Consider the following 24737-nt stretch of genomic DNA (forward strand, 5'->3'; position numbering starts at 1 on the left):
CCAGAGAAGCTGTGGATGCCCCATCCCTGGAAGTGTCCAAGGCCAGGCTGGATGAGGCTTGGAGCAACCTGGTCTAGTGGAAGGTGTCCCTGCCCATGGCAGGGGGGTTGGAACTAGATGGTCTTTAAGGTCCCTTCCAACCCAAACCATCCTGTGATTCTATGATTTTTCCCCAGGACTGAACAGCTCTGCTTCCTTCGTAGCTTCCTCAGCTTGTGCTTGTTCTCTGATTCCCTCTTGGATTCCCTCAAAATGCACTGTGTTTTCCCCAACATTCAAAATGGGGCACAGTACGGAACTGCCGATCTCTCGAGTACTTACCCCTTTTTCCCATGGACCTGATAAATCACTCTGCCTCCTGGGAAGCCCTGGATTGAAGCTGCAGCTCCTCTTTGTTCCGACAGGACATTGCACACTCCCATGTTTCACACTGCAAAAGTTCCTCCTTAGGCAGGTGAAGGTATCCAAATTTCTCCTGATATTATAAAGAATGCACTTTGATCTGTGCTGAATTTACTAGTTAGCTTCATTTCAGTGCTTGGAACCTGAGATTTTAGGGCAGACAGAACTCATGGTCACATGTGGATGCCAGAAAAATTGTGCTGGATGTTTGGGTTGGCAGCAAGGATGCGATGTGTAGGATTTTGTCTCTATGTGTGTGCCATTTGCCTTTAAAAGAGTGATAGCTTGGGCAGTGTTTGCCCTGATGCAGAAGCCCCTGTCAGTCTGAAACCAAGGACAAGGTGGGAGTGGGTTTATGGGTCACAAGTATTTAGAACCGCAGCCATATGAATCTTTCCATTTCAGCTCTAGTCATACTGAGGGTTTACTATGCTAGGGTTTTGTTCTCATATAACTGATTTGATTTTTTTATTTTTAAAGAATTTTATTTCAAACCTTCTGGTCTTCTTTGGGGAACTTGCTTATGGAGAAGGGCTGGACCTTGGTTCTGCCAAGATGTGGCCAGCTCAGGGTCCTGTCAAAGGTGGTGGGCTTGTGCTTTCCCCCCCCATTTATGAATGAGAGGAGAGTGGTGGGTAGGAGAGACCAAGTACCATAGGAAATACAAAGCTGCCTGCCGTGGGAGTTAAGGACTTCGCCCGTTCTTCCCTGTGACCTGCTGCAACTCTTCAGTAGCTATCCTTCAAGTGGAAACATAAGGAATTGATTTGGCCGCCTCTGACTTCATTGGAGTGTTTAGTAATTTGGCTTTAATATTAGAATTCATCAGCAAGACTGATTGGTGTATCATACAGAGTGGCAGGCTTGGCAGAGAAGGAAATTTCCCACGGAGTTTAAAAATGGTCCGTGAATTTACTGGGTTTAGAGCTTAATAGCAGCTGGAAAAAGGATGCAGCAAGTCTTTTATGAGGAAAAGAGCCAGTCTAGGTATTAAGTAGGTGAGTTATGGTAGGGGGCAGGAACATGAACATTTTATGCATCTTATTCAGTAGCTATGGTTTTGTTTTGTTTTTTAATGGTGTGTGGTTTTTAAAAGGAAACTTTTGCTTAAATGCAAATAAGATATTAGGTTACTAATGACAGGAGAAGCACTCGTAAGTGTGCTGGAAGCTAACCTGATGAATGCATTCAATAATGAGGATTCTATTGCAAAATGCTGAGCCCTGTGGCTATGATCCAGCAAAGTGCTGACAGCAGTGGTAGTCCTCACATGCTTGAAGTTAAGCGTTTTCCCAGATCACTTTGGTGGATCAGAGCTGGAGTCCTTATCACCTTGCTAGGAGTGAATTTATAATAAGAGTCTTGTGAGTCAATAGTAGTTATTCTTAGGCTTCACAATGAAACCACTAATGGAATATAGGGAAATTACAGCTCTTCTGTGGTGTGAAGGAATCTGGCTCTGGTCTTAACCACAAACTGTTCCCCGGCTTTGAGAAAAACTTAATATCTTCATTTCTAGAGACCCTAGAAAAAAATAAAGCAGGTACTGCACTTCCCTGTGGATCTGTGCCGTATAGGAAGGCACTCTTTGATGCCTCTTTTCCCTGTTCCAGCAGCCCTTTGTCTCAGGGTACGCCTTGGTCCCTGGTGCAAACACCTGCTAGGGACAGCAGAGAGCCCTTTTCCTTGATCCCAGGCAAACTGTGATGCCCTAATGCCTCTCTCTCCCTTCTCATGAGCGGAATAAATTACAAGCCAACAGGAACTCTCTGTGCAGGACTCTGAGCCGACGCTGCTGTAAGCACAAAGTAACGTATGCGAGGCCTGGCAGTTGGAAAGAAGTTGTCCAAACAGTGAATTATGGCCATGGCCAGTCTTGCCATACCAATTTTTTAAATTAATATTTATTTTAATCAGTCTTTAGCTTTATGGAGGGGGATTTTGCACCATGGTGCCTGTGACCCTGGCTTTGGAGTCCCAGCAGAATGCAAGTGAGTATTTGCAAATGTTCAGGTTTCCAGGGGAAAAAAATTATCTGGGTTGATGTTGCAGAGCATGGTGCCCTTTATAGCCTTTGTTGTATAGATAGTCCTTAAAATTCTCATACACCAGTGTTCCTCATAAGGCATTGGATGTGTTTGTTGAGTGCACAAGCTGAGGGTAATACTTCCCCTCTCTTGAGGTGAGTGTGCTTAATATTCTACAGTTGTCTATGAGAAGTTGTCTTGGAAATCACAAAAGAAATTAAAATAACAGAGTATGGATGATTTCTCAGCGACTGAAGTGCCAGGGTATTTCTCATTTCTCTGCACCCCAACAGTGGGCATTTCCAGCGGTGACCCTGCTAGTTAGCTTGTGCTGTTGGGAGATAAACAACTCCTAATGCCAGTATTCTTATTTACAACTTGTAAGGTTGCTGAGGGCTATTCCTATCGCCTGCAGTTTCCTCTTGTGATATCTGGTCATGTTTTCCTAAAGCCCTGTGCCAGCCAGTCGTGTGAATCTGCAGGCAGCTTCCACTCCTTGAGAAGTACACATCTCGCATCCCTGATTGCCAGGAGCCGAAAGCATGGCTGTCCAACTCCATAAACAGAAGGCAAATGGCAAGAATCCAATTTATTTTTGAAATCATGTGCTTTTGAGAGTCTTGCCCAAGACTCTGCAGTGTTTGGAGAGGACGGTGATACATGAGAGGTTCCATTAAATATTCTGGCTCTGCTGTGGCACACACGTGAGAATGACAAGGTAGTCTTGCCCCAAAGGCTCTATAGTTAAGTGCCCAGACCCTGTGATGGCTTTAGGCTCTGCTGCTATTCCTGTCATAACTGCAGCGTACGACAGCTGTGTCACGGCGTAGCTTCGTTACGCTATGTTTTTTAGAAGTTACTTGCTTTTTTCTTGTGTTGAAAGCAGTGATTTTTTGAAACATCCATGCAGTCAGCAACAAGGCATACAGAAAGGAAGGCCGGAGGTGAGACGGTGCTACGCCTGTCTGGGTTGCCTCCACAAAGGCAGATGCTTCAGTGGGTCTGTACGATATTTTGGTAAGCCAAAACACTTTGTGAATGGCAGAGCTTGAGTTGGCTGTGCCCACTGTGCTTTGAGGAGTATGTGTTGAGCCCTGCTCTCTTACAATTAACACCATATTTTGATTAAGGGGAAAAGGCTGCTTACAAACACTTTAAAACGATGCATTTTATTGTTTTCATAACTCAGGCATCAATAATCTGTAATCAGCCTTAATAACGAAGTGTATTTTATAGATGCATTTTTATAACACAAGTTAATGTAATGAGGACTTGAGTAGTGATTTTGTACGTGCAGTAATACTGCTCTCTTGCTATTTGTTCTTTTAATACCATTTTATAGGAGCTAAACATCATTGGGTGTTCATCAAAAGACTTGCGGCAAGCAGCAGTAGGTCCTCCTGGGTGGATCAGCTGATGTTAGCTAGTCCCTGTTAAACAAGATAACTCGGTTTCCCTTGGCTTTTCTCTTTGCTGCTTCTCTCCTTGTAGCCTCCTCTAGGAGATGCTCGGAGAAAGGACAGCCTTGAATTAGGTGAGTTTAGAGTGCACACATCCCTCCGTCCCCCATTTTGTGCTAGCGCAGTGGAATTACAGCAAGAAGAGGGTATTGGGGTGCAGTAGAACTCGAAGCCTTAGACCACACCGGTGCATTGCAGTCCCAGTCTCAACGAGGTGTATCTCCTCAGCTGTTACAGGGATCAGAAGTAAGAGATTAACTGTTACCCCTGTGCTAATGCCAATTGTATGCAGATTACGTCTCTTATCTCTCTAATGTGAGTATGAATTGAAGGGTTTTTTCTGTTTTGTATCTTCCAACCATGCACACTTCTCTGTAGTGGGGCTGCTGGTAATTAAAAACACTGGGTTAGTAGTGTCCACAAAAATCACAGCATCCATCCCGCTCTCTGCCTTTAGCAAAGCTACTTTTCTGATATCTTGGCTCCAAGGATTAAAATCTAGAGAGAAATTACCTGACAAAAGCTTTGTCAAAGAAAGAACAGGCTCCTCAAGAGAGTTTAAGCAGCAATTTGGGTTTCACCTTGCATAAACCCAACCCTGTGTCCAGCTAGGAGGCAGCAAGGTCTGGGAGCACCTTGGCTCTGTGACCAGCTTGGGCTTCAAGTCATGTCCTGCTCTTGAGCTCTAGGAGCTGCGTTTCATCTTTTAGGGACTGAGGTGGGAGCCACCTGTAAGATCACCCCTTTTCACGTGAGATAAATCCGGTTGCTTGGGTTAGCCGTGGACTCATGTTACAAAAAGGGGGCCCTGCCTTCTGTCAGGGCCACTGAGTGCTGGAATTGGGTTCCTCTCTCTTGTGTGACCTCTTTCATTTCAAGGCAGCCATCAAGACGTCTCCGGTTTCGGAGTTATTTAGAATGGAGGTGTGCAACAGAGACTGTCAGTTGGTCTGAGACGTGGCAGTTACCTCAGGTGTTCGTCTTGGGAGGTAGAGGATGGGAAGAAACACTATATATTTGTTGTCAAGGAAATCTGAAGATTGTGTTCTCATTTTGATGTTTGACATGTGACCATGCGTGAAGTCCCCATCTACTCGAGAGATACCTTGGAAAATGTAAACCAAAAGGAGATGATCTCCATGTATGAACCATGTTTTAGGACTGGGCTTATATTTGGCAAGGTGTTTGGATTTAATCCTGGAGCTAAAATTTACCCCCTTGCAATATTTAGGGCCTGTGCATCACTGAAATCCCATGTTAGATCTCAGCTGGAATTGAAGTGGCATTTAACACTGTGTAAACCTTTCATTCCTTGGACTCAGTTTTCAGAGGCACTTAGGAGCACATGCGGATTGGGGCCCAGCCTGTTTGCCTAGCTAGCCAGGCATGGTGTGCAATTGCTTCTCCTCAAGGGACAGTTTTGTAACCCATTATCAGGCAAACTGGGGTACACTGGGATATTAAAACTTGCAGCACAAAAGTCAAGTTATGACTTAAATGCCCAGTTCTGACCCAGATGTAATAAAAAGTACCCTTAGGGGAGCTGTTGGGTGTTGAGCTTTCCTAACAGTGAATCGTTTCTATACAGAAATGCAAAGAGATAACATGGTGGAGCCCTTCTTTTTCCTTCTCAAAACAGTGTTTCTGTTTTAACTAATTTATGTATCTTGTTTAAAATGAATCTACTCCTTGAAGCCACGTGCAATGTCAGAAGTCTTTAGAGTGACTCCGTGAATAATGCAGGTCTTGCTCCAAACTCTGAGGTCACCAAAGGCCTGAGAGGAGCAAAAAAAATTTTTCAATAATGTAATTAATTAGAAGCTGAGTGAAAAATTGCAGTTTACCAAGTTTTGAATTACTTGTCTTATGGTTACTTTTCTGATACACGGTTTCATTGTCTTCAATTAAACGTGGCTTTCTAAGTGCCTTAATGATAGCATAACCGGTTATATGAATACAGGTGAAGGTATGGATTTAATCACGAGCATGAATTCGACTTTTAAACCTTCTGGCATAAATTCAGACTGCAAAACAAATGTGGCATCACGCAGAGGAGAGAACCCCAAGGTGTCTCACAAAGTCAGAAGTGTTAGATCGTAAATGTTTGCACACACGGGAAGGTAGTCACAGTAAAAGAAACTGCAAATGCATGAAAATCCATAGCATAGATGCTTAGAAAAGGTGATATCTGTACCTATAGACATCTGTGTCATAGATGTCTGTAAAGCAGCCAAGACAGAGATGGTAGCAGCAGGATCTTCCTCACTGATGCCTTAGTTGTCTTTGGAAGGGGACCTGAAGCTCAGATACCTGAGGAAGGAAGGGTGCCAGCCCCTTTGCCCGTGTAAATCGGCATCTCTTCCTGGGCAGCTCCAAGTGGGGATCTGTCCTGGCAGAAGTTAAAGCTGGATTGAAGGTCTTGGTTGCTTGATTTTTGCACTGAGGTGAAGGGATCTGGTACGTATTTATTTTTTATTAGAAGTGGAAAACTTCACTGGCTGTGAGGCTGAGGATGAGATGGGGAGCCATTAGCTATTGCTTCTGCCAAAGTGAAAAATACCAAGGCAAAAGTAATTGGCCTGGAGAGAGTATTAGATAGACCATGAGGTGTAGAAACTGGATTGTTTGTTTTATCTTGGTGCGGTGGTCATTCACCTGATTACAGTAGTTTCTCTTACAGTATAATTAACATTTTATTCCACTGAGCATCATTGTATATCAAATGTCAAGGGGACACAGCACAGTATGTTGTAAATACTGGGTTTAGCATCTAGATGGCTAATTCAGTGCTAATATCATTATCAAAGGTTGCAGAGGAAGAATGTCCTAAAAGGTCTATTCCCCATTAAATCATCTCCTGCAGTTATTCAGATGTGACTAATCTTCTGCAGAAACTTTAATTTATTTATTTGGTATGACCCCTTGTTCTTTTTAAGAAATGTTAGAACAAAACCAAAGGTAGAATCACTTTCCTGTGCTTGTATTTGCTTCCTGATTAATTTTGGTCTCAGGAAAGCAAAAATGTACATTAGCAATTTCACACCTTGTTACATCTTCTGTTTGCTTTCATCACACGAGGGCTGTTCTTATGAATGGTGAACACAGACATGAATGATGTAATATCCCTCTTTGGGGCATATGTGCAGATTGCTTGTAAAGCAACGTGTGAACAATTCACGGCGTATGTCCACCCTCTGTAGTGTCAAGGCAGGGATTTGAACAAGACTTCTGCCTGCTTATGCAAGAAAGATGAGAATTTACAGCTTGAGATACCCTGACTCTTAGATGAATTTATTTTTTCACATGTTGTACTCCAAACGCTTACGTGAATTTATTTTTTTTACCTGTTGTACTCCAAAAGGAAGTGCTCCATGGCTTGGCTTCTTTCTATTAAGAGGATGCTGCCCTTGCAGAAGCAGTGACCTTTGAAAAGCAAGTCTCAAGAAATCCTTTTATTTTCCTGAGATCATGTAGCACAGTATCCAGTTGCAGGCTTTTAAGATGGAATGATTGCAGACTTTGTCCGCTTGCCTGGATTGGATTACATTTTGTTTGACAAAGAAAACTCTAAAATACTTATACCTTCCTTCCTTCAGTTCAGTGCGTCGCAATCTCCATGTGTTGAGGATGCAGAGTAGCTGCTGTATCATCCCAGCACCGCTGGGATTTATTGAATTTACTTAATTGGCCTTTATCTCATGGTTACACTTTAACGCTTCTTTTGAAGGAGATTCAAAAAGGATACAGTTACTCCTTTTCTAATTTACTTTGAGAGTTGGGTTACTCATTTCCTTATCTTCCCTCCTTTTCCCGGTAGAGCAGAGCATTCTGCAGAGCCGTGATTGAATGTGTTAGAGACTTGGATGGCAAGAGACTTAAGTCCATGAAGCTGTTAACTAGCAAAGCTTTTTACACACTGCTTTTTAAAGAAGATGCTCTGTTTTAAGGGAGTAGGGATGGGCACTTTTGGATGGCTGGTGGTGCATTTTGTGTTGTACCATGCTGATGGAAGTGAGCAAAGAGCTAAACTCCCCTAAACCTCCCAGGGAAGGGTTTTGTGGCAGAGTTCAGGTCTACTTGTATCGTTCTCTTTGTTTTTAAAGCACTTAGGAGCTTCGGTCCTATAAACACTTCAGGAAACCTCAGTAAAGTGGATGAGAAGTCCATTAACTGGTCAGGTAATCTTGACACCAAGAATTGCATGGTTTTCACCTTCCCGAGAGGCATTCCATAAAAGGGAGGGCTGAGGTTTCCCCTCGCTGCACTTCTCAAGTTTGCTTTTGCTAATAGAAGTTCAGAAAGGTTTAATGCTCAGGTCTTTCTCCATCCTGCCAGACCTCTGCTGTGAGCTCTACAAGCCTGGGATAAGTGTTGCAGGGATTTGGGGGCACTGGAGAACAGTCCCAGAGGCCTACAAGTCCCTTTTTCTGAGTACTTTGGTGTCCATCCCCTCATGTGAGTGGCTCATGATGAAGTGGCCAGTATCATCTATGTAGCTAGGGTTGTACAATTGCCTGTTATTTGGCACCACCACCCTACACTGATTTCCGATGCCTCTGAAACCCTTTTCATTAGAAGGGAAGTTTATCCTAGCTTAACAGGAGTTCACTACTCGCTGTGTCTTCTCTGAGCTAACGCATCTGACCACACACATGTGCATGGACTGTGTACCTCACATGCATGACTCAACTCGCTGTGCCCGTGCATGCACCACACATGTTTAGGCACCCGAATTAAGTAATAGAAAGTCCTATACCAGATTAGCTATTGGAGTCTTGGTTGTTATTTTCCTTCACATAACCCAAAAAAATTGTGGAGTACGTCAGCCGAGGGTAAGGTGACTTTTACGGATGGAAAATTGTTGGTGATCACCGTGTGGTGCCTACATAAATAATGCGATCATTCAAATCAAGGTGGTTTTCACTTGCTCGATGGAGCAGTTGTGAGCATGGTAGTGGATGCGCAACCGAAAAACAAGCGTTGTCTGTGCATCTCGATGCCAGCTTTCCAGCAGAAAACAGTATGGGAATGGCCACCACCTTTCAGGATCATCCAAGAGCCAGGTGTGGGAGAGATTAGTAAACAGGAGTGAGAAAAATGATGGCTGGAACGAGACTGAGATGCAGGAACTTGCTTTAAAAGAGGAAGCTCGCTGCTAGCCTTCAGTCCAGGAATAATTGTTTTGGGCCCTTACTCTTTTTTGGCTGAAGATCAGGCCTGGAAAAATTAATTTTTTTGCTGTCTTTATTTACTTAATGGGTTGGGGTGGGTTTTTTTTTTTTGGTATTAGAATAATTAGCTAGTCCCACATATAGAAATCTCTTTATTTTAGTTCCAAATACATTTTGTAAGATAAAATAGGGTCATTTGCTACTGCTCTTCGCACTCTGTTCCCACACAGGTGTTTGCCGTGGGTCTCCCCAGCCCCCCGTAACCCTTGGCAAGAGCTGGCCTGTGCAGAGAGTAAATCAAAGACCCTTGGCCAGGTGTGGGCTAACTTTTCCTCTGCAGAAGCTGCTCTTGGCCCTGTAAATTGAAGACTCTGAGCTCCTCCTGTCCCCTTTTCACTCAGTGTTGTTTCCTAATCTCTGGCCTGAAATACCTGGGGTGTTAGAGTTGCATTGCCCATAGCAACTTCTGCTAGGGAGCTGCCAGGGCTGGTAACAACAATAACTTGAAAAGTCTCTCTGCAGATATTGGACTGAAAACAAAGGATCAAACCTGTTTCTGATGCACAAATGTGCTGCAAAGGGCAGATAACCTTTCAGGGCTGCTTCTTAAAATTAATAAGCAGAGTTGGTATTGCTGCTTTTATTCCGCTGCTTCCCCAATCACGCCGTGAACTTCCCAGCCGCGATCGCCATTAAAATCTTTACAGTTGCCATTTGGAAGGAATTAGCATCACTGTATGAGCCATAACACCCCGGCGGTATTTATGGAGAGCAATTGAATTATAGAGGTTGTAATGGCCTTGCTACCCTGTTCTTTGGCTGTGGAAGGCAGGGGCTGAAAGATGTCTGGGTTTAACTACTGCACAAGCCAAAAAATAAATAGTTAAAGCGCCTACGTAACCTGAGGTCTTCTGTAAAATACCTGCCTTCAAAGCAGCTGGAAGAAAGCAATATGTAATCAATATGTAATTCTGTTATGGCAACACAGCCCCCTGACACATTTGAAAAAGCAAGTTATGCGGATTATGTGTTTGGAAAGTGCTTGAAAAGACAAGATTGGTGTGTCAGCCGCTGCTGGTCGTTCACATCGTTCCTTTACTCGGGTGGGCGACGCTGGTCAGATCCTCAGCTGCTGAAAATCTGTTCGAATCCAGTTGTTAAATATGGGCAAGTACCGCTGAAGTGAGAACAGACCCCGCTGTTGGGGCGTAGCTAAGGATCGCCTGGCGTCGGAGGGTGCGATGGCGAGCTCGGTGTCAGCAGGGACAGGCCGTCTAACTAACCGTGGTTTTTGTCTGTTCTGTTTTTCTCCTGTCTTGCAGCACCTTCTCCAGTCAGTAGTGTGAAAAAAGGGAAGATAACTAAAAATAGCATCTCCCTTTCCTGGCAGGAGCCAGATCGACCCAACGGCATCATCCTGGAATACGAAATCAAATATTTTGAAAAGGTGTGAACGGAACTGATTGCTGAGCATCCCAAGTACCTTCTCTAAACTGTCCTCTTCTTTTAGTTATAATTATTTGAGTCCTGGAAGGGAACGTAGCGGTTTTGTGCATAAATCAAGATTGATTTTGCAGTAAATGATTAGGGAGACTTGAAATGAGGGTGTTGTTTTCCATTAGCGTGCCACTTCTCTTGAACAAATACAGTAAATCTGCGTGTCAGATTCCTCTCCGGCCTTATCACATTCAGAGAGCCTGCTCACTTGTTAAAAATAGGAGGGGTTGGGGATTGAGCATCTATCTCCTTCTGGAAATATCAGGCTATACCTTCCCCCTTTGGTATTTCAATTTCTCACTTGGTTTTGCATCTGCAGTGTAAGGAGAGGAGAAGGGTTTTCCAGAGAGATTGTATCTGCTCTGATGTGAAGAAGAGCATCCTGCCTTAAAAGCTTGCCTGGGTTTTCCGGCCCTTGTTCTCGGTGTAATGGAAAACACTCTCTCTTCCTACAAAGCTTGCCTCCCCGAGTCTCCATTTCAAATGGCAACTTGTTCTCTTCCTGCAAAATTCATGCAGTTTAAATGAAAACAGTAACGGATGCAGTTTGTCTAAAGAGTGTCTTTTGAAGCAGCCGAGTGTAGATTTCCAAAAATCAGGTTTGCAAGAGTTGACTGAAGAGTGGTTTCTTGCCTTAGCTGGGACTGTGCATTTTTCTTCTGAAACAGCCAGGCTTTCTACAAGAAAACAAGAGGAAAACTGAGTCACAGTTCACTTTTTTTGGGGTGTTGAATTTCTATTTTAAGGACGATCTGCCATTAGTTCTGTCTGTGCCCCAGGGGAGGCACTCAGCACAAACTAGGACTGGGTCCTTGCGCCTCCTCTCCTCTTTTTCAGACCATGGGAGGGGCCTGCTCAAGCAGCCAATGCAGCAGGGGAAAGAATTTCAGAAATCTTTTCCATCAGGTTAAAATCCATGTTATTTTTGCAGACGAATGAGCTTGGGCAAGGGCACAAGATGTGAGAGTGGCTTAAATAGGGCTGAGGATTTCAGAAAGATTAAAGCACAAAGCAAGAATCAGGATATACTATTGCTGGAAATAATCCATTACTGATTCTTTCATTAACTTGTTTGAATGACCGTTGTGGTGCATTGACTCCTTTCTGTGGAGTGGCCTGGGAAGATTAGCCTCTAGAAATCTTGACAATGAACAAATAATTAAAGCAAGAAAAATCCGTATATTTATTTGTTTTCAAACAAATCGGGGTGTGGGGCGTTAAAATGCTGTATCTGTGGTCCAAAGCTAGTGTCAAATCACCTCAGTAAATAGTTCTTCACATGCAAGTCCTTCATGGGGAGGTAGCTACATCCAGTCCGAGTTTATGACATCTTGATTTCTTTCTTTGGGGCTGACAGTGAAGCTTTTCAAGTTTTTAAATGTTTGCAGAAGCCAACAGCGTATTGAAAACCTAACCTGACGTACAAGCCAAGATGCAAACTAATACTCACTTATTGCTTTTTAACCAGTCGTCGAGTTAGATTTGGGATGTCATCCTTAATCCTTCTGGTTTGTTGCTACTGTCATTTATATTCTCTCGGATTTCAGCCCTTCATAAGGAGAAATTTGCAGCATTCGTTTCCAAGGGATAAGAATGATCTATATTAAATATTTTGGAAAATTGAATTTTGTCAGATCGCATTCCTTTAAGAGACATCACTCCTTAACAAGAGAAAAAAGGATTTTTTTTTTTTGAGGAACATATATATATATTTCTCCAAAATAATCTTGTGTAGCTACAGGCTTCAGTGAGAAAATCTGTAATCCTACACTTGGAGATTCCAAGGCCATTATCCAGGCATATGACTTTCTCTGAAAAGTTGCCCATTGAATTAAAAAGAAAAAAGAAACACCACTCTGGATCCTAAGACCTATGCAGAAATCTTGGTAGGGAATTACTAAGAACTCCTGTTTACCTCATAATAATTTGGATCTGAGAGGATATGGCGAATGAAAAGCAGTTTCCCAAGTTTTCAGTCCTTAATTTATGAGCTCTTGTCTAGATTATGTGTTACAGTAAATAATTCTAAGAGTAATTACCAAGCATTTGAACAAAATTTTAATCAAAGAACTGAAACTCTTTTGCATTAGCAGCTGATGTAAATGAGGATTTATTTCAGCAAATTTCCTTCAAGTTCATTGCTTTAGAAGAATAATGTAAAATTAGACATTTTCCTGTAGTTTTGGTTTATTATTTCCTTCCCAAGGCCTAATTCGTAGTCCTAGAAATGTCAGCATGAAGTTGTACAATGTATATTGGTCTCTTTTAGGCCTAACTACATTACTAGGAAGTTGGTTTTGGTACAAATTAAAATCCCGTTCTAAGGTGATGGACCTGTTTCCCTCTTCCCTGTGCCTTGGAATTGATGTTTGTAGCATGGACGTTTCCATTGCCCCAGGCTGTGTAGGTCCTGGGGAATGGAAAGCTGCTCCTGCTGCAGACACCGGTTTGGTCCCCTATTGTCACTGTGGGTGGAAGGTCCCTCTGCTCTGTTTCATACCTCCGAGGGTCATTGATTATGAAAGAGAAAACCACTTCTCACGTTTTGTACTGCAGAAAGGGACTTGGGGGGCGGGTTTGGGAAAGACATCCTCAAAAATGCGTATTTCAGTCACCCTTTGTAATGTTGCGGTGGGGGTTGTTGAGGGTCTGTCTTCTCTGAGAGACATTATTTGTGTGTTTGAACTTTGTGTTTCTTTGGGGGGGTGGGAAAAGGACCAAGAGACAAGCTACACCATCATCAAATCCAAAGAGACGACGATCACGGCAGATGGCTTGAAACCAGGCTCGGCGTACGTCTTCCAGATCCGAGCCCGGACAGCTGCCGGCTACGGTGGCTTCAGCCGAAGATTTGAGTTTGAAACCAGCCCAGTGTGTAAGTCCTTTTAATTACTGTCAGCCCGTGTCTCTGGAACAGTTACCAGAAACGAGGCAGGGGATCGATACCTTTGCAGAGAGCTTCTCCTGGCCTCATCCTTTGCCTTTGGAAACATCGGGCACATCGTGACTGTGCCCTAGACAGGCTAACACTTTGTCCTTGCTTCCTCCGTTCACTCGGTGAGGCGGGACGTGAAGTCAGGGAGTCTTCAGGCTCCAGAAATTCATAGCGTTCCATGCTTAGAAAAATCCTGCGTTGGTGAGAGCTGAAGCAGGAGAGGACAAGGAGAGGGATGGAGGGGATGAGGCCTGCTCCTCCACCCCTCTTCATGGCTGGCTGAGCGGGCTGATCTCTCTTTAGTATCTGCATCCGGGGAAAAACAAACCTGAAATGGTGCATCCCTGCGAGGGGAAAAATTGAACCGGCGTTAGCATCTTTTGGTGTACTGTCATGTTGAAAGATGGCTTCTGTCGGTTGCCAATGCCACAGCCTCGAGGAAAGGCATTTGACTTTTGATCAGAAATGGGAAAAATGTGCACTGCAGGCGCAGGACTTTTGCTTGGCCTGTTAGGAATTGGGGGAGGGGGTGGGTTGGAATTTTTTTTGAACGAGTCTGCTCATCCAGGTCTGGATTCTGGAACAGATGCTGTGGCAGGATGAGCTCCCGAGGCATGCAGCGGCTCAGCTACTCTTCCCTCTCTCTTCAGGCACAGCTGTGGGGAAATTCTTTTTGTCACGATTACCACATTTTTGCAGGGGTGTCAAAGATAGTTTTCTCCCTCAGAAAATATGTTCTATCTATTTCAGTGTGTACAACTGTCATTTATTAATTTTTTATATTGTTTGCGTGGAAGAGAAATTTTGTGGTTGAAATGCTCCATTCATTCCTGTGGGGAAAAAGCCAATTTTCTCTCTGTTTTCCTTGGAAATTTAAATTCGTCAATGCTTTGATTACTGTTACTCCAGTTCATTTAAAATTCATCATCTTGGAGAAGAAGATGCCAAGTTGTCTTTTCAATACATGCTACCTTTGAAGCCGTAATAGATTTTAAAGGAATCATTATACATGTGCAGAAGTAGCAGTGGAGCCAATGATTAAGCTAATACAGTGCAAATGGCATCACGATGCAAACATTAATGCAATAAGAATGGTCTATTTAATGCCCTTCTTATTGTATTAACCATTAATTGTACCCTATAAGTAGCAACAAAATTATGTTATGCCAAAAATTATACTAGGGAAATTCTGCTTGTAGTTGGAAAGTTTCTAGTTTAGTCATTTGAGTAATAGTGTTCCAGGCTATTAATATATAATACATTAAATATATGCACATTTGATGCGGTGCTGTCAGTACCTACGATCCTGGTCCAAAAATAACAGCACTTCCATAAAGCCCATCGTGTTAATCAGGATTTTTTGCAGACATCCCTTAGTAATATCTTTTAAACACCTTAAACCCCTTGAATCATTTAGTCACACCTGCACCCCAGTCTTTTTAGCGTTTTAAAGGCAAAGGAATAGGGACTTCTCTGATGGTAAGGAGCTGCTGGCACAGTCGGAGGAGTACCTGCTGCGTGGTCCCCAGTTTGGGGGCTGGGGACTGTTCCTCTGTTCGACGTGAGCTCTGGCTGAAGCAGGACTTAACCAGATGTTTAAATGCTTGGTAGAATTGAAATGCAACATAAGCCTCGGTATCTTGCAAAATGCAGCTCCGATTGACATTTAAAAGCTTTTAAAAAAGCGATTTTTGGGGTTTTTTCCAAGACCTTGTATAGAATCAGTATTAGTGCTGGGAGTGTGACCCACTGCTTTCCTGCACAAAGCAAGCACAGATCAAAATCTCACTGTTCCATCAGAGTTCAGATCTGAACCTCTCGTTAGAGCCAAAGCGAATTATTTAGATTCAAGTGCAAATGAAACCCTTTCAGGGACTGTTGTGAGAATCACAAACACCCTCCACAAGCGTTTGGCCCCAGCAACAGGTTTTGTTTCTGGTTCGGGAGGTTTCTGTATTGAAAAGTTATTTTTAATACACTGGGAGGAAATAGGAAACAAAGGCCTGAGGAATGCAGTGCGGGGGAAGCTGTAACTTGGTTCGGACTTTTCTCTTTTTCCAAATTTTGGGGGGTTTTCAGGGATTGCTGCCTGCACGTGCAGTTCTGCAAAGCGCCGCAATGCAGCCTGGGCTGCGTTTTTCAGCGGAAGCTTTTTGTTTGGGTGGAAGCTGTTGCTGGGTGTATCCGCTTGCTGCTGTCCTCTTTTCCAAGTGGCACTGAGCTCGTCTAGCCCTGATACAACTAACCTTGCCAAAAGCTGGTTTTTGACTGGGATGGTGAGCTAATCCAGCGCATCAACCGGGTGGGAGTGGGAGTATTTCACCAAGCCGAGGAGGGGTAATGCAGGTCCCCCCCAGCTTTAAGAGACAGAAAGGTCCCAGTTTATGAATCCAGGCTTTTTAGCTGCCATAGATATTCACAGCAGGATTTATCTCATTTCCTCATCCCTCGAGCTGTGCAAAAAAACACCAGTCACGGCTTAATGTTCTCCTTTAAATGTTTTTCTTTTTAATTATTTTGTCAAGAAAGCAATAAAACATCATCTTAAGGAGCCTCCATAAATCCGTGAGGCTAATAAAAATCTCTGGATGATGGCACGGGTTTGGAGCAGTTAACATTAAATATTTAATGTATCGGGGCCGATCCTTCTGGAATCATTTGCATTACTGGAGCGGGTCCGTGCCACTCGCTTTTGGGCCCCGGAGTGCTCCCGTATGAAGAGCTACTTGAAACTCATTGCAGATCAATGTTTAATGCCATGCCTTTTCGTCTTTCTTTTCTTTGAACAATTAAAATGGGACTATATTCAGTTATTTTATAGCCTCCATAAAGTTAATCCAGTGCTAAGGACCCCTTTTTACTTCAATCATTTAGTTAAAGGCTTCTTCAGCACGTGGTCGATTCATGCTGCTCCCCGGGGTGGATGAAGCTTCATCCAGGGCTGGCATGAGGGTAGGAGCTATAATGAAGATTTTCTCCACGCAGCAGCAATGCTTACACCAGGGAGCTGGTTTTGGGGGAGGAAGCCAGATTTGTACCCCGGGCTGGTTAAACTTATGCAGCTAAATAAGCTGGAGGCATAGTGAGCAGGGTGAGGAGGTTTTGGGTTCTGCTTGGAGAACCCCACCCTGGGGAGTGATGGGCTCCTTCCCCTGCTATGCAGGGCAGATAAACAAGATATAAGTAGTGTTAGCATCTCCATTTTACAGGCTGAAGAAATTTGCTCACCTGCTTGTATTTAAACTTTGGCAAAACCAAGTTCTTGAGCAGCTTTCCTGACCTTTCTGCTGGCCCCTTTATCACAGGACTCGTCGCTTGCCTTCACAAGGCGCGAGCGGAGAGTTCTGCTTCCCTTGGCCGATAACAAGACCAACCAGCGTGTGTGTCTTAGCAGATTGCTGTTTTACAGAGGGCACCTTCTGGCCACGGGATACAGATGCCACAGGGAGTTAGTTTGTCACTGATTATAGCGTCTTGAACTGCTGTTTATCTCGGAGATCCTACTCGTGTCTCTTAACAATAACGCTCCATAAACGTTCTCTCTGCAAACGGGAACCTGTGGGGTTGTTGTGTGTTGTCTCTGATTTCTAGTGCAGCTAGCCCAGGGAGACAGACTCGAGTATGCAAACACAAAGGCAACACTTTGGTTACTGAATTCAGCAATGAGATGCAATTTTGGGCGCTTGCCTCGGTTTTGCATGTGTTTTTGGTTTCTTTCCACCAATTTCCTTTCCAAACTAGAAACAGACAGCAAAGGGGGGGAAACACAAACCGTAAAAGAAGAAATGAACTGGTAAGACTTGAAACCTCGCTGGCAGCCTCGCTAGAAAGACTCATTGAGTGCTGACTATCGTTTTAACCTTAATCTTCATTTTCTGTTTCTCATCTCAGCAGTAGCTGCATCCAGCGACCAGAGCCAGATTCCTATAATTGTTGTGTCTGTAACAGTGGGAGTCATTCTGCTGGCTGTTGTTATCGGTTTCCTTCTCAGCGGAAGGTAAGAGAAGAAGCTGTGCGTTTATACTTCTCCAACTTTTGTGGTAACTTTTATCTGGCCAGCTGATTAGCACGATTTAGGCGAAAGCAGCGTGTGAATGAAGCTGCCGAGCGGTAACGCTGTAAAACAGCACGAGGGTGGGCTGATTGATCTGTTTGGACAGGCAGGGATGGCAAAGGCTCGCTCACAGATGTAGTTCACTTCCCAATGATTTTCATCTTTCTATAGACTGGCCCTGATTATTCAACTTGATTCTCACAGGACTGTTTTCACATTCCTTTAAAAATAAGCAGAACATGTTACTACAGGTAAAAAATATCCTGAAACCCATACGTTTGCTCTCAGAGCTCACAGTGGGCTTTGCTCACAGAGAAAACTTGACTTCAGGAAAACACTTGCAAAGAAAAAGAGAAGAAACCCAGTCGAAATGGCCAAACACCGCAAGTTTTGGTCAGGTCTGGATTTTATTTGTCATGTGTAGGACGTTAATGTGTTCCCCACGCGCTAGTAAATTATACAGAGAGCTCTCCCCATGGAGGGAGACGCTTGGCTTCAAACCATCAGGCGTTGCCTTTGACTTCTCATGTGCTTAAACATAGGCAAGTGATGAAAGCCTGGGCTATACCATCTTTGACAGCTCTAATGGAAGTTGATGGAACTTGTTGGTGAACAAGGGATTGTGGTATTGGGGGAAAATCTGGCTTGTATCAGAATCAGTTTGTACTGCGGCGCTAAATTCACGTAGCAGCCAGCACACAAGGCACTTTTTTTTTTCATATACTACATGTATAGTAGCACATTTTCTTAATGACAGTAGTCAAACGCTGCGACATCCTTCATGCAAAGCAATGCGAGGTGCATCTGTTGGTAAGGCTGAATTTGTTTTCAGTGCACAGTAAACATTTATGCTTCTAAGGTACAAATCACCCCACTGCTGCTTTCATGATACAGGTCTGTCTTAAGCTCGGGTCTAGCAAGGTGGCTGTAAATTACAGGATATTGTAGGTGTTCAGGGTGGTTACAAGGCACTTGCAGAGGAACTGCGCTGATGCTGAACGTACTGGCTGAGGGTCTTATTTCCCAGAGGAGGCAGAGTATCAGTCTGTGAGCACAGCCCGGTGAAATCCAGCCAGGCTGAGCGGCTCTGTCCCCAGGCATAAGGCATCCATGGAAGGACACAGTTATTTCCTGTCTTAAAAGGTAAGTGTGCTGCCAGACTCATCTCCACTCAAGGTCAGAGACTGACAGTCTTCCAGCTCAGCCGTTCAAGCTCCTGTTGTCTGCTGTGAGTGACTTGGTGGGCTTAAAAATGGGAAAGTAAATGCTCCTGTCTGCATGAGAAGCATGCAGCGGCGTGAGGGGGTGAATGGCTACAGGCCATTCACACCAGGGGTTACAGGCAAGCTGTAGCCAAAAAGACTTGGCTCTGAACAATGTGGGCAGGAGTTCAAGTCTCTCCTTAAAGGTTGGAAATTTTGGGGCAAATCCTTCCTCGAACAGAGCGGGAGAGTGTGGACCTTGGCCTGCCCCAGCCTGGATGCATGCTTATATTGATGCAGGCAGGAGGATGCATGCGTAGCTTTAGGGAAGCTATGGATGTAGCCTGGCACCTCTGCAAGGAGGAGTCTGGGGGAGGTGAACTGCAGGTGCAGGGATGTATATCCCTCTGAGGCCATAAGGAATTGCAATTGTGTGGCAACCAGCAGCTCCTGCTCTTCCCACAGTTACTGGCAAGCGGTCGGGACCCCTTTGGGGAGGACATGCCCTTGCAGGTCTCCTTTTTGCTGCTACCCTCTCTGGTCTGAGCAAAGTCTGAGCCGTTTGTCAGCAATTTTCGTTAGTTATGACTTTCTGTCCTCTGCCCTAATGGGTTTTCCAGGATGCGCTTCCTCTTGGCTCTATATCTCTTGGCATGTTTATAAAAGCCCTTGTCTCTTTTAGCTGGAGCTTTATCGTTGCCTCTGCTGCTGCCTTAATCCTCCTACCTTGTACTCGCACCTCTGTCCGTGAACCCCAGGACAGCTGCAGGTTCCTGGGAGCTTCTCCACAGTGCCACGCTGGATGTATGAGAAGGGGCAGGCACAGGGAGCTGAGCTCCTGGTCCATTTGTATCCTTTCAACCCTTCCCCTAAACTGGGAAGAACCCAGTCCCTCAGGGGGAGGTGGTGGAGAAGCCTCCAGCTCCAAGGTTTGGTCCATCGTTAGAGAATTGCCTTCAAAACCACGGAGCTTCTCAGCCGCTCTGGGTTCCCGTGAATTTTAAAGCCCATCTAGTGACTTGTGAGAAGAGAGAACTAAACCCCAGTGGCCCAGAAAGCTGACAGCCAATTTGAAATTAAACAAAGCAAAACAAAAAAATGCTTCTGTGTGGAAGAAGCAGAAATTCAACTGAAATGTGTCAGTCACGCTGCTTTGCCTTGGATATGATTTCGAGACAATTCGTTGAGTGACTCTCCTGCTGTGACACTGCGGGGACGATAAACGCGTTCCAAGTCATGGGATAATCCCTTTCTGAAGCCGTTAACCTGTTTCTGGAAGATGCTTTCCTGTGTCTTGGAGTGGTTCTGTTGTTTCAGTGCCTGGTTCCAAGGGGTTAAATTTCCTTTCCGATGTTTTTCCCTTACTGGCTTTTAAAAAAACAGGCATTTTGAACTCCAGGAGTTGCTCCATCTGGAATCACCACTGTTTTCCATGCCAGGCAAGCTGTGTGAAGCCCAGGCTCTGTCTCTTCTGCTAATGCAGGAGAGCAGGTATGGGCCAGTAGCAAAGCTCATGACAAAAACCCTCTTGCTCTGCCGCAGTGAAGACGTAGGCTGGACACCTCCTGCAAACAGGCTCCTCACTGCTGGCTCCGTGCTCCTCCCAGGCTCCCTGGGGGCCTTGGGCACCTCACAAGTGGGATATTCCTCCGTAGGATGCTGCGTGACATCTCTGTGCCTATCCTCCCAGATGCTGGGCTGAAGTGAGCAGGAGCAGTGAGAAGGGGATATTCTCCTGCTCGCTGCAGCTCAAAAAATAGTTTTCCAGCTGCAGGACTCGGAATTTTGCTGGGCTTTGCAGGATTTTTATTTTCCCTGGAGACAGAAGTTTCCACACCTCTTGCCTCTTTCTTGCTTTCAAGTATCTCTGCAGTTTTCTCACTTCTTTTGAGCAAATGTAAACGACAGCTTGGCATTTCCCGTTGGCAGCTGGCCCTAAACCAGAGGTCAACTGAACGGTGGTCACGGTGGCATTTCCACATGCCAGCGTCCATCTGTGGAAACGTGCTTTGCGCCTGAAGCCGGAGGTGCCTGGGAATTTGAAACTAAATGCACTTTGCCCTAAACAATTAAGCTGCGTTTTAGAGGTGGTTTACTTGCAGATGCTCAGGAAAACGCTTCGTGTAAATAATGCATCCTCCCACCAAGGTCAAAAATGCCACGGAGCAAAATAGCTGATCACTTTTTTAAGTTATCCCACTCTTTGCATCAAGGGCATATTAATAATATAAGGATCAGGATTACAAATCAAAGAGATTCACTAAATCAGACTGTAGTTGTCTCAGCAAAGTAAGAGAAGTGGATTGGAAATCTATTATTAAACCAGCTACAAGCACTGAATTGAAGGACACGGACTTGTTAGGTTTGTTTTGTTAGGATTACATCTCTTCTCGGAAGTGCAATACATTTTACAGGTTCCAGCATTTCCTAGCAATGCTTGAATTAGATGCCACTTGGCATCACTGTTTCGAACTGAAGTATGTATTAATCTAAAATCATGACAGACTTTTGTTTTACAGTCTGTCGGACGATGCCAGGTGCAAAGATCTTTGTGCTCCATCTTTGCCTAGGGAAGCGGTGGAGTCACCATCCCTGGAGGTATTTAAGAGACGAGTTGATGTGGCGCTTAGGGACATGGTTTAGGGTAGACTTGGCAGTGCTGGGTTAATGGTTGGACTCGATGATCTTAAAGGTCTTTTCCAACCAGAACAATTCTGTAATTCCATGATCTTGCTAGGAGGAATAAGATGCAACAGTCGTCATTGTGGCACCAACCCCTTTTTTCCTACTAACCAAGGTAGGAAGCCAGGTTGGCATCAACCTGGGAAGGATACCCACTGCTCCATAGCAGCTCCACCTCTTTTGTCCTTCAAACCAAGCCATGTTTGGAAAACTGCTGGGGTCTTGGGGTGAGTGTTAAGAGACTGATGGTCCCTCTGGTCCCCCAAGCATTTGAGCTTTGTAGCACTGAACAGAGGCATGAGCTTCTGCGGAGTGACATGGGGATGCTATCAGGTCAGTGCTGAGCATGTTTGCAAAAGCCGCTCAAAATAACTAAGAAGTGTACTGTGCATCTGCATTTATAGCCTGCTACACATTATGGATGACCTTTCCCTCTCGAGTGATCTTCCAAAGAACCGGAGGGAGCTTTTTGTAGAAGTTAAGATTAAAAAAAATAGATTTGAAGCAACAGAAAACTGCCCCTCGCCCTGTGTGTCGTGCTTATATAGAAAGTTTCTTCCTGGCAAGGAACTAGCCTTCGAAAGACAAAGCAAAGACAAATCTTGCCACCTGGGTATTGGCAATTAGAGGCTTCTGCACCAGAGTATCCATCCTTGACCTTAGCTGATTTAGACTTTTAAATATCATTCCCTGTGGTGGCAGAGGGCGACTTTCTGGACACAAATATGTGCATCTTGTTAAAAAGTGACTTTCAAGGAGCAGGGAGGGTAAAAGGCTTGCGGTGTATATCCTAGGTCCTGAGCCAGCATTTGCAACCTTCTGTGATGTGGAAGGTCAAAATGGATTAATTTTTCCACAACCTCCCCCCACCCCATCCTATTTTCCAAGATGTGTCAGGGCTTAAAATAGTTTGCTCTTTCGATATTTCCGTAGGAAATGTGAGACGGTTTGTAGATAACGTTTTTCATAGAAAGAATTTTTACAGCATGAGTCACAACTTTTGTTAGTTGTGATTTTTTTTTTTTAAAGGATTTTTATCTCTACATTCTTGCCTGCTCTTCCTTCTTCCTACAGGACATTGTCTCCCGTGATTTATAGCCACTTTATGATGCTGTCTACTGCCAAATATTCCCCGCAATTCACCTGACAAGAGGAAGGATTTTGTTGGAGAAGCTATTGCTCTGCCAAGTCAAAATTCCCATCCACCAAGGGCAGGCGGGGTCTGGTCCTGCTTTGTTCGGGTCAAGGTTTTTACTACCTCCGTCTCGTTAACAGCCTCTTGGCTTTTTGGCAGGACGTTTTCCCAGAGGAGCGTTACCGGCATTGCTACACAGGATCCCCCTCCGAAAAAAAGCGTTCCAGTGCACCCTTCTGCACAGGGCAATGCCTTCCCGGGGCTGGTGTGGAAATCTGCTGCCCATCGTCCCCACGTCTAGCATCCTGCCTAGATCAGCTTGACAAATTCGGCTGCTCCAACACCTTTTTCCTTTTTTATTCTAAACGCTTTTTGGCTCAGCACCTCTGTGCAATCACACCAGGCTCTGCAAGCCAGTCTGAGCTCCTGCAGTTTCGAGGAGGGTTTGGGGACCTAGGTTAATCTGCCTTCAGATGACTTTGGCTCAGACAGGAGGTGAGAGTTGACCAAATCTGTAATTAAGCTCCAAGCCCTTGAGTCCTTGCAGCGTTTCTGAGTTCCTCTGGCAGCAGCCAAGGGAACGGGGCAGGGGGACGGTCGTGAACAGATAAGTGGCTGGCGTAAGCTTTGTCTGAGCAGGGGAGGTGGGGAGTGCAGCAGTCAGTGACGAAAGCTCCTCACCTTTGTTCAGATGATGCATTTGATGGCATTGTGCAACTCCTGTTTCCACTTTGAGAGGGAACTGGGCTGGTCTTCGAGCTGAAAATGAAGCCTGACTTCAGTGGTAGCAACTCTGGGCTCCTGCTGAGCACTGGTGAAAGCCCCATGCATACACAGTGTTCTAAAGTGGGTTTACCGTGTCTTTTCCTGGCTGTCGAGCGGGTAGAGGATGAAGCAGAAAGTCAGACTGCCATCCCTCTGCACTTCTGAATCTGTGAATGTTTCCCTGGATGCTGGAAATGGGAAGTGTGACCTCTCTGGGGGGCACACCATGTTGCAGCTCTTGGCCTCGTACTGAGAAAAAAAGCTGTCCGTACTTTCTTACAGCTTAGACGTAGCAACATGTAATGCCAGAGGTCTTTCCAAGTGCAGTTCATTTCCCTGGAAGTGTTGCTCTCCTTCCCTGTAGCGATTGCATAGATATCATCTGCCTGGGCTCCTGCGTTCTTTGCAGTGACGTGCTTTAACGTGTGAGCTAGGTTTGGCTCAGCTGGAAGAGGACTCCTTAAACATTCAGGGAGTTCTGGGCAAAGCAGGAAAACATTTCTAGCGGCTCACAGCGCATGATGCTGCTCTTCTGGTGTTTGAAGCGAGCGTCTTGACTCATGAGGTGCTGGGTGTAGTGCTGGCCTCCCGACACGGAGATGCAGGAAGCAATCGCTGCCCTCGCTCAAGGCTGCATGAAGGATTAGCAGGATCTTCCCAGGCACCCTCAAGTATTTCAGCCTCTAATTGCAAGCCTCTGAAGAACATCCCATTAGAGCAGCTTATTAAAAGCAACAAACGAGGCTTTCATTTATCATGACTCCAAGTCTTCAGCTTACAACTCTTAAAAGCCGCAGCTATATATGGCAGAGCCGCTCCGAGATCTACCTAGCCGCTAGAAAAGTAGTCTCATTCCAAATGCTCTCTGGGTCATCTGCAGACTCGTGGTAAATTAATTACATTGATTGCAGACACAGTCATTGGGGCCCATCATATCCATACATTTCATTAACAAAGCATGTAGGCTGGGGTTTGAAACAATGCCAAGGGTGTTAAGTCCTCCTAGCACAGGTTTATTACAGTCTGCTCTCTGGACAGTCGGGTTTGCAAACCACATAGGCGTTGTGGGGGTCACCTTAGCTAGAACTGGAGGGGTGTCGGCTGTGCATGCCTGAGATAACTGAAAGCGGTAGAGTTGGTCTGGCCAAAAAGCGGGGCAGTACCCCCGGGCCGCGGAGGTCCTGATACAGCTCCAGGCTCCTCTATGATGCCTCTGCCCGTCTGCAGCCCTTCCCTTCAAGCCAGAAGCAGAAGTCAGCTTGTTTCGAGCCAGCTTGGCTTTTGGAGATGCTGCCGCCTCAGAGCCTCGTTCTTTCCCAGCAAAGGGGATTTAACGCCACAGTGTCTTTATAGGATCACAGAATGGTTTGGGTTGGAAGGGACCTCAAAGACCATCCAGTTCCAACC

At 44.9% G+C, this 24737-nt stretch overlaps 1 protein-coding gene across 1 annotated transcript in view; it reads left to right on the forward strand.

The window, feature by feature from the left end:
- Nucleotides 1–10382: 10382 nt before the first annotated feature.
- The window catches only part of EPHA5 (EPH receptor A5), a gene marked incomplete at its 5' end in the record, with an annotated part of 51548 nt that continues 37193 nt past the window's right edge, over nucleotides 10383–24737 (forward strand). Inside the window, 3 exons of the mRNA XM_010154844.1 lie at nucleotides 10383–10507; nucleotides 13273–13432; nucleotides 17384–17489. Of these exons, the coding sequence (XP_010153146.1) occupies nucleotides 10383–10507; nucleotides 13273–13432; nucleotides 17384–17489 (391 nt within the window). The remainder of the gene's footprint in view (nucleotides 10508–13272; nucleotides 13433–17383; nucleotides 17490–24737) is intronic.

This window comes from Eurypyga helias, unplaced genomic scaffold, assembly GCF_000690775.1.
Source record: "Eurypyga helias isolate BGI_N326 unplaced genomic scaffold, ASM69077v1 scaffold15477, whole genome shotgun sequence".
Taxonomy (NCBI): Eukaryota; Metazoa; Chordata; class Aves; order Eurypygiformes; family Eurypygidae; genus Eurypyga; species Eurypyga helias.